Source organism: Strigops habroptila, chromosome 6 (assembly GCF_004027225.2).
Source record: "Strigops habroptila isolate Jane chromosome 6, bStrHab1.2.pri, whole genome shotgun sequence".
In the NCBI taxonomy this organism is placed as follows: domain Eukaryota; kingdom Metazoa; phylum Chordata; class Aves; order Psittaciformes; family Psittacidae; genus Strigops; species Strigops habroptila.
The window spans coordinates 63,464,493-63,474,260 of NC_044282.2; the positions used below are offsets into that span (position 1 = coordinate 63,464,493).

At 57.2% G+C, this 9,768-nt stretch overlaps 1 protein-coding gene across 7 annotated transcripts; it reads left to right on the forward strand.

The window, feature by feature from the left end:
• Positions 1-45: 45 nt before the first annotated feature.
• LOC115609800 (low density lipoprotein receptor adapter protein 1-like) lies at positions 46-8,155 on the forward strand. 7 transcript variants are annotated; one of them, XM_030490481.1, is made up of 9 exons: positions 46-204; positions 2,973-3,115; positions 3,622-3,734; positions 4,272-4,386; positions 4,768-4,840; positions 5,277-5,389; positions 6,180-6,229; positions 7,167-7,252; positions 7,418-8,155. In XM_030490481.1, exons 1-9 carry the CDS (start codon positions 120-122, stop codon positions 7,573-7,575), a joined length of 936 nt encoding a protein of 311 aa, XP_030346341.1. In that variant the 5' UTR covers positions 46-119; the 3' UTR covers positions 7,576-8,155. The 7 variants fall into 7 exon arrangements, 6 of the variants coding, with proteins under 6 accessions (XP_030346341.1, XP_030346343.1, XP_030346344.1 ...); XM_030490483.1 differs by having other exon boundaries at positions 7,170-7,252; XM_030490484.1 differs by having other exon boundaries at positions 7,212-7,252.
• The last annotated feature ends 1,613 nt before the right edge of the window (positions 8,156-9,768 follow it).

The window sequence follows — 9,768 nt, forward strand, 5'->3', positions numbered from 1 at the left end:
GTTGCCCCGGCAACCGCAGCGCCTCCGCCGCTGCTGACGTGCTGACGTCAGCGCGCCGCCCTCCCTGACCGGGCGTCGCATCGCCCCATTACCGGGTCTGGCTGAGCTCCGGCCCCGGCATGGAGGCGCTGCGGGCGGCGGGCCGCGCAGTGCTGCGGAGCCCGCGCCTCGCCCGGCACGGCCTGGGGCTCCGCCGGCGGCGCAGTGAGTAAGGGGAGCGGGCGGGGGCCGGGCTCGCCTGCGGCGCGGACCGGGCGGGGCATCGCTCCGGGCGCGGAGCCCGCACCTCGGTCCGGCCGGGCCCGGGACGCGGCCGCTGTCTGCTGTGGGGAGCGGTGTGGGGGCCGGGGAACGGGCTGTGGCCGTGCCATGCGCCGCGGGCTGTCGGCGCTGTGGAGCAATTGCGGGGGGGCTGTGCGGCAGGCGGTGGCAGTCCCTGGGGACAGGCAGTGGGGCAGGCGGTGGCAGTCTCTGGGGACAGGCTGTGGGGCAGCGGGCTGTGGAGCAGGCGGTGGCAGTCTCTGGGGACAGTCTGTGGGGCAGGCGGTGGCAGTTCTCTGGGGACAGGCTGTGGGGCAGGCGGTGGCAGTGCCTGGAGACAGGCTGTGGGGCAGGCGGTGGCAGTTCTCTGAGGACAGGCAGTGGGGCAGGCGGTGGCAGTCCCTGGGGACAGGCTGTGGGGCAGCGGGCTGTGGGCAGGCGGTGGCAGTGCCTGGGGACAGGCTGTGGGGCAGGCGGTGGCGGTCCCTGGGGACAGGCTGTGGGGCAGCAGGCTGTGGGCAGGCGGTGGCAGTTCTCTGGGGACAGGCTGTGGGGCAGGCGGTGGCAGTGCCTGGGGACAGGCTGTGGGGCAGCGGGCTGTGGGGCAGGCGGTGGCAGTTCTCTGGGGACAGGCTGTGGGGCAGGCGGTGGCAGTGCCTGGGGACAGGCTGTGGGGCAGGCGGTGGCGGTTCCTGCGGACAGGTTGTGGGGCAGTAGGCTGCTCTTCCTGTTGCGCTCCCCTGGCTGCCCGCCTCTTGCTCCACTTTTGAATTGAGGCCACCCGCACGGGTGGGCTGGTGGGACAGGCGGTGCTGGTGGTGCTGGAACACGCTGTGCCTCATGGACACCCTCTGGAGGCCTTGGCTTCCTTGAAACGCTGTGTTTGGTCCACTGCATCGTGGGCACGTGTGGGGAGTGCAGCAGGCCTGTATTATCCCTCACTGCAGGCTGGCTGCCGTGCTGCCTGTGGCACAGCCACATCTGAGGCTGATCCCTCACACCCAGCGGGAAGGCTGTGCTTGGGCTTTCCCAGTCACAGCTGCCCAAAGGCTCTGTTGGAGCAGCAGAGCTCACTCTGTCAGCCCTGGCACATGTGGGCTGTTCTCAGAGTTTGCAGGGAAACACTGCTTGTGTGCCCTGGCTAGAGGTCCCTGATGCCTGCATGGTACCAGGCAGGTTCCCTGGCAGTTGTCATCTGTGCAGGAGTATGCTGAGACCACCTAAGGTCTCCTGATTTCCCTGTGGGTTCAGGTTATTCCAGGTATGAGTCAGAGCCTTCTGCAAGTGTGCCAGTAGTGTTCAGGGAGCTAATCCCAGGAAAGAGATGAAAAATAACCCTGCGAAGTGTTAGTTTAGTGTGAACAGTAGGTACCTGGGCAATTCCTAGGGAAGTATAGGAACCTGGTGTTTGCAGCAGAGCATGTAACTTCTGTGCTCCTGTTCCTTCCCTCTGTGAGCTGATCCCCAAGAAGAGAGAGACTGTGACTCCCTGTGGCTTAGCCCTTCTGCATATGTCCTCTCTTGCCATCCTTGTGCTCTTTGGGATTTGAAGAAAGTAAGTGTGTGCTAACATCTGCTCCAGCTCTCCTTGAAAATTATCACCAGGAAGTGCTTGGCACGAGAATTGTTCCTTTGTGTGAAGCTTTTGCCTTCGATCAGGGTGAACTTTCTGTTGAAGCCAATGGCTTTGTCTTGTGGGAGCAGAGGTCGAATGGATGCTTCTGCAGTGCTTGTTTTGTGTGTTCTCTGCCAACAGCAGTAGTGTCAGGATTGGCATAAGGTCAGGACTGCTTCTCCTACCAGCACATCTGCCATATGGCAGAACATGCTGATGGTGATACGGACTGGTTTCTGAAGGAAGCTGGAGATGCTGAGGACTGTCCCTAGGGAATCTTTTTTGAGTGAACAGACACTCTTCCAAATTTTTTTTTTTTTTTTTTTTTTGACTACAGCAATGGGGTTTGAAAAGAGAGGACACAGGCAACAGAAGCCAGTGCCCCTTTAATTCTGTGACCTGCAAAGTAATGCACAGGGGAGCTCTCTTCCCTGTGTGCACTGCAGTTCATACATAAAATGTGTATTCCTAGAAGCTAATTTGCATCTTTGAAACACCAGTCTGAGCTCTTCCTTAACACAAAAATCTTTGTGGTGCAGTTGCTTCCCGGTCACCTCAGCTTGGATTGTGAGAGCTGGACAAGGTACCCCTACCCCACAGCCTGCTGCCGCAAGTGATAACTGCCAGAGGGTTTGGCTTTGGCCACACTGGGACGACGTGGGGATTTTGATCTGTCCAAGTGTGGCAGCAAATGCTGCTGTTCCTGAGGTGTGCCAGCAGCTTAGGTGGGTGAGATGAATGCAATACAGAGAACACCCTGCTTGTAGTGAAATAGATGAGACCCAGGAACACAAGGATTTTGCAGGTGGTAGTGAACGCTGCAACATCTGAAGCCCTATGCAGATATGCAGGAGTTTACTATCTGTGCTGGCAGAACCTGTACCTGCAGGGTTGGAGGACTAAAGCTTTGAGGGTGAACTGTCCTCTCATTCTATTCCTCTTCCAAGAATGTCACAGAGCCAGGAGGGTGTCCTGCTGAGTGCAGGTAGCAGTGCTGCTGCTGGGAGCAATGAAGCTGCAACAAAGCGGGGTGGCTCTGCTGGGACTAGCCATGGGGCTACTGGTACTTGGTTTCTAAGGCATTTTGTCTTCGCAGAGCTTCCTGAGAGCTGGGCTGATATGCAGGAGCCGCTGCTTGAGGGCATGTGCTTCACGCTTAAGTATCTTGGCATGACGCTGGTAGAAAAACCCAAAGGAGAAGACATGGCTGCTGCTGCCATCCGCAGGATCGTGGCCACGGTGAGAGATGCCCTGGGGCCCTGCTGTGCTGTGCTGGAGAGAAGCCGATTCAGAGCCCAGCCCATGGACTTTGGGAAGCATCCATGTCCCAGCTCTGAACCCCAGAGAGGGACTGAGCTGTTGCCAGGAGGAAGGTGATGTGCAGGAGGCTGGCTGGTCTCTGGCTCTGTGCTGTGAGGGAAGCTGTTTTCCTGCTTCCACACCCGGAACATGGCTAGGAGCTGAGCTGTGCCTGTCACAGCATGGGGAGGAGGGTGAAGTACTGGGGGAGGTGGGGGCTGTCCTTTCCTATGTGCATGGCAGTAGTGTGGATGGATTCCAGGGGCATTCTATGCAGGGCATGCCGGATCTCCAGGCTCTGCTTTCCCATCCCTGCAGCAGGAGCCTTTGCAGCAAGGGTCCAAGTGGATGTCACTCCATACAGAGTCTGGGGGGATCCTGACAGCAAGAGGGGGTGAAGATCCTTGCCAGATAAGCAGAGGTGTCTGGTGTCTCCCCACTCCCAGGCACGGGCAGGCGCTCGCAAGTTCCAGAAGGTGATTCTGACAGTGTCTCCGAGAGGCATCTCACTGCAGGATGCAGACACAAAGGAGATGGTTGAGAACATCTCCATCTACAGGTGGGCATGGCATGTGGAAGGCTTGGATGTTCCCCAGCAGCCATTGGGGAGTCTGATGGGATCTTGAGCAGCCAGGGAGGGATGGGCCTTGTGTCAGTGGTACCTTCGAGCTCCTTTGGCTCCCTGAGGCCCGTGCCCTCTCCCTGCTGAGCCCCACAGCACTGCCTGGGGCTGAATGCAGGCAGGGTCCTTGTCTGCCTTGAGTTCTGGCCTCCAATCATGTCCTTGGAGGCAATCACCCACCTTTCTGTCCTTGTTTTGTCTCAGTGTTTGAGTTCATATATTGGGTTGAACTGGGCATCAGGGGACTGAGGAGCACACTGGGGCAGCATGGGAGGAAATGCTTGGAGTTGCAGCAATCTCTTTCTAGCTGCAGGTGCCAGGCAGCCCCTGGCCCTTTCTTGGGGCATGGGCTGCCTGATCATCTGGGGCAGACGAAAGCCTCAGGCTGTCAGCACTGCTTGTTGGTGGGCTGGGAGCAGAGCAGACCTGTGCTAGGGTCCCTTATTACCCTGAGCAGCTCCCCTCTTCCTGCAGGATCTCCTACTGCACAACAGACAAGCTGCAGAACAAAGTCTTTGCTTATGTTGCCCAGAGCCAGGAGAGCGGGGCACTGGAGTGCCATGCCTTCCTCTCACCCAAGAAGAAGATTGTAAGCACTTCCCTTCTGTTCTTGGCTCCATGAGGTAAGGGTGGGAGCAAGGACTTTACTTTTCTCCCTTCAGTGAGAGAAGGTCCTTACCTCTGTGCACCTCAGCTGGAAATGGAGCCAGGGAGCATGTGTGCTCACACTGCAGAGGCAAGTGGTGAGCAAAAAGAGGTTCTTCTGTCCCAGCTCCTCTGGGATCTCTTCTTGGGGGTGGCTTCCCCCCATGGGTAGACAGCACTGAGCTCTGGCCTTCTGTGTTCGCTCTGCAGAGAAGGGCAGCGAGGGAGGCCTGGGGACTCACATTTCATTGTAGTGAGGTTGTCTTGGCTTGAGGTCTTGAGGGCCCAGATGGAAGCAGACATTCCCTCTCTTTCTTCTACACAGGCTCAGGCTGTGACTCTGACTGTGGCCCAGGCCTTCCAGATGGCACTGGATCTCTGGGAAGCAGCACATGCAGGTAGGAGGAATTTCTCAAACACATCTCTCTATCTAACCCCGAGATCAGGGTCTCCAGTGTGGGACCCTGTCCTGGCCTGTGTGGAGGAGAGAGAGCTCGCTGCCTGGATGCTGAAACACACCAAGCAGGGAGGGTGTTGTCCCTGCTGTTGTGCTCTCTGCCTCTGCCCCACATGGGGAGCCTACCCTGTCTCTGGCTGGGGTGGGGTTGGGAGCATCCCTGCTATCCGTGCTGAACTCTTCTGCATTGCTGAGCTTTAGCAGAGCTCAGGGCCGTGTGGTACCTGCCCTGAGCAGTTGATCCTGCACCCTTGTTTGCGCCCTCCCCTGAGCACAGCAGGGGTATCTGTCCCTTGCCTGCAGTCCTGCCTGTACCTCCCTTGCTGGGCCTTCTTCAGGTTGCAGGCACTAACTCTGCTGCTTTTGCCCTGTCCCAGGCTCTAGGCAGGAACAGCCCCTTCACCCTTCATGTGTCTTGGAGAGCAGTGAGCCCAGCAGACCAAGTGAGCCAGCCCCCCCGGGGAGCCCTCCCTTCAGACACCAGTTTGGGGTACAGTATGTGCAAGTCTGGCCCATGTCCAGGGCTGTCTCGCATTAGAGCAGGGAAAGAATAACCCTTACACAGTTCCCTCCTGGCCGTCCAGGACCCTGTTGATGTCTGCACAGCCTCCCCCACACACGGTGGCCTGACATGAAGAAGGGCGCTATGCTCTGTCTGGCTCACAAAGCAGGCACAATTCCTCAGGTGGCCTTTGCTCCAGGAGCTTTCCTGACAGACCCAGCATTGCTGCAGCCTTCAGCCCTGCTCTGCTGGCACTGTCAAACAGCAAACGGGGATCTGCTCTGCACATGGTGCCATGGCTAGGGGTGAGACACTGTCTCTGAAGCAGAGGACCCTTTGGTCATCATCTTGCCAGCCTGGGCTAAGGCTCCGCCCTGCCCATTTGCACTACACCTACTGCATGTCCAGAGCCAGTCAGAGCATTGCCAGTGTTGCCGGTCTCACTGTGTCCCTGCCCAGGAGCCTCTGGATGCTTGGTCTTTGGCTTCCTGCTTCCAGTGCTAGCCCAGCCTGGCAGTGCTTGGGATCATACTTGCTTACAGCCTGGGTGATCCTCTGCCTGGCTCTCCAGCTGCAAGATGTGCTCACCCCACTACTGTCTGGGCAAAGGTGCCCTTTATCTGTGCCATGCCTGGTGGGTGACTGTGGCTTGTGAAGGGACCAGGGACTGCTCTGCTCCTCCAGAATAGGCTCTGGGTGGACCAGCCTCACTCCTAGCAGCGATCTGTCCAGGCAGTGAGGTGTCATGGTGGGTTTTTTTGGTTTGTTTGTTTGCCAGGAGGAGGAAGAGGAGGAAGAAGATGATAACGTCTTTAAAACCTTATCTGGGTAAGTGGTGAGCTGCCGCTTGTGTTCAGGCATCTCACTGGTAAACCCTGTCTTGTTTCCTTCTCTGTGCCCGTGCAGGGGGAGCTTCTGGGGCCATGGGCATGGTGGGAGCATAGAGGAAATTGCATGGGGGCAATGGGGAGATCCTGCTGCTTTCTCTGTCAGCTGAACAGGGGGCTGGGATGTGGAGGGGCAGATCTTGCAGCTCAGCTTTTGCAGTGGAGCTGTGGGGGACAGATGCTGACCCTCAGGATGTACCCAGAGGTGTTACTTGTTCTGTTTCTGCCATTCTTTGCAGAGGCCAGCCTGTCCAGACATGCTTCTCTAGTGGGACTAGGAGGGGTGTCCCCCTCCTCCCATTGATTTCCCCTGGGGCTTGGTCCAGGATGGAGGCCTGGTCATGCTGACTTCTGTGTGGGCTAGGGCATGGAGCTGAGCTTGCTGGTGTCTGTCCCTTGTTTGGGAGGAGCCGGTGGTACCAGTCCAGCAGTGGAGGATTAACCTGTAGGTCTAAGCAACCCAATCTAGTCGAAGATGTCCCTGCTTATTGCAGGGGGGTTGGACTAGCTGAACTTTGAAGGTCCCTTCCAACCCAAACTATTCTGTGTGATTCTGTCTTTGCAGAAGTGCCTGTGGTGGTGGGTGCGAGAGGCCTCTTCCATTGTGGCTGTTCTCTGTGGCACCACAGGGCTGAGCTGGTGTCAGCCAGGAACCACTGTGTGCACAGACTAAGCTTTGTATGTGGCTGTGTGAAGTGGCAGCCCGTTATATGTGGGAGCTCCTGGTGGGAAGGAGATGTGGCTTTGCAGCCTCAGGACAGGCTGGCCTGGGGAAAGGGTTTGGTAGCAAGTGGGTGAGGACCTTTTTTGCTCCGAGTGCTTGGTACTGCTGCGCCATGCCTGTGTTGTCAGGGTCATGAGCATGCTGTGTCTCTCAGCAGGCCTTGCTTGGGGTATGATGGGTGCTCTCTTCTCTTCCAAAGCAGCATGGAGGAGCTGGGGAGGGGAGCTCACAGTCCAGCAGGTAAGTTCCTTCCTTCAGTGCTGCTTTGCCACATCCCCCAGCATGGCCTCTGCAGGGGTAGAGGGCTGATGGCTCACCTGGGAAGGCCTGCTTCCCCTCCCAGGCTGTGCTGGGTTCCCAACCACACACCTCATGGACCAGGTCTTCCTTTCTCTTGCTTTTCAGAGTCAGCACCTCTTGTGCCCAGAGTGAGCTCTCCTACTGCACAGCTACTGTGCTACCGTTTGGGGCAACCCCCAGACAGCTGGAAGGGGCTGGCAAGGGTTGGAGACCTCCCCACAGGTGACCCCAGGACTGCTGGCCCCAAAACTCCCCTGGGCTAAGCCAAATCTCTGCAACCATGGACCAGCCACTCAGGATTCACCCTGTGCCTGCTTCTGGGCCAGACAGTGCCTGCTCCTGCCACTGCCCACCAGGCGTGGGGTCTGCTGGCACCATTGCCATGCAGTGCACAGACTGTGACACCCGCTCCTTGTCCTGCTTTCTGCCTGCATGAACTGCCTCAAGCTGCAGCTGTTCCCAGCTCAGGCTGGTGGACCAATGCTTCTCGCTCTGCCTGCTCCCAGTGCATGCAGAGCCACCCCAAGTGCTCTGAGCCTGCAGGATGCAGCCAGTGTGCCTTGGATTGCACTGTGTCTGACCTGCCTTGCTTGTTTCTCCCACCTTGCTCCTCGTGGTGGCAGCTGGGGACCAGCTGAAGCTGAGCAGCCCCCCTGGAGGTGGTGGAGGATTTGCTCAGCATGCATGACCCTCAGGGAGCAATAGCTCTCTGCCTGGAGGAGTGAATGAGGAAGGCCTTGCCCCTGCCGTTCAGCCCCGCACCGTCTCACGAGTGAAATGAGCTGGTTTTTACCGGAAAGCTATGCCCTTATAGGGAATAAAATGAATTTTTTACTGTTGTCATTTGGGTTTGAGTGCTGGATGGGGTGCCACGCACAGGTGTGCCAAGGTACTATGTGTCTGCTGTGCTGCCTGTGCTGTTCCCTGGGCTCCTGGAGCCTGCAGCTGCCCTGGAGCTCCCCTGTCTTCCTGTCTTCCTCTGCTGCTGGTCCTAAGGGAGCAGGTTCCTCTGTGTGGAAGGCTGCTGGAGCCCAGGGTGTTCTTTGTTATCTTGGAGAGAGCTGGTCCAGGCTGTGCTGGACTGATCTGTCTTGAGAACCTGTGAATGTCGTCTGCACTGACAAGAGCTGACAGCTAATGATGCTGAGGTCAGGGAGTACACAAGCCCTCTTTGTGCCAGCAGGTCTCAACCTCTTCCCCCCATGTGCCTGCTCTGCTCTAGGGTGCCTTTGCTGCCCGCCTGGCTGTCGTCTGGTCACATGAGGAAGCCAAGCGCTTGGTTTCCTTCCTCAGATAGAGCAGGGGAGGCTGCAGCCAGCAACATATCTGGTTTCTCCAGCAAGTTAACGGTTTGTAGCTGCCTTCTGTCTGAGGAGCTTGCTGCTGGGTTCTTATCACATCGCAGCACATCTCCCCTTCTGAGGCTGGTGACACTGCCAGCCCAGCTGAGCAGTAGTCACTGTGTGCAGCCTGGGGTGGCAGAGCTAGTCTCCCAGTGACTGCAGTAGGCAGGTGCTTGGGAAAGGCTTTCTCTCTGGGATGCTTGGGTCCCTGCAGGTCAGGCAAGAGCTGCACAGTGGTGTTCTCACTGGTGGTTTTGCATGTTGAGTTGTGGGCTCATGCCTTTCCTCCCACAGCTGACTGCACAGAGCTCTTGTCCTGAGAATGATTGTTCACCATCTCCTTGCCACTGGAGAGGACAGTGGACTCTACCCTGGTTGCTGTCACATCTCCAGGTGGAAGCACTCCAAACAGTTTAACAGCTTCTCCCTGGGACTCGTGGTTGCTGAGGAGTGCTCTTTGCTGTGACTATGCTGAACAGCCCTGTATGGCTTCTTGCAGGACTTCATGGGTGCCAGTTCTGCAGTTATTCCTGGCTTTAACCAGCTGTTGCTGTAGTCAGTGAAGTGCTCCCTGAGATGCAGTCTTAGTCTTGTGTGTTGAAAGCCTTTGCGAAGTCTGTTTAGTTTTAGTGATGTTCCAAGCCAGCAAGCACCATCACCCACATGTGCTATCACTGTCCAACATCTCTTAAACTGGTGTGCCAGAATTGCTCCACTTGAGCCACACAGCCTTTTCCTTGTGCCACTGTGGTGCTGGTGTTGTAGGGCGGATGGGATGCGTGGCTGGATGTGTGTGCATGTCCTGCTCTGCCCTGGCACTGTTCTATGCTGGTGCTGCCAGACTCATCTGCAGGGTGTCTGCTTGTAGGTGCCCCAGAAAAACACCTTTGTCCAACACTGCCCTTCCTGGGCAGGACTCATCTCTGCAGTTCCCCGCTTCCTGCACTGCCATGGTCTGAGAAAGGACTGGTGGCTTGGGTTTTTTTTTTTTTCTCTGTGTGTGTGTCTTTTTTGCCTCAACACTGCATCCAAATTTACATTTACTGTAACAGACTTTTTTTATTTGCCCATAATGACTGCACTTTGACGTACATGTTTTTGGTGCCTCCCCCA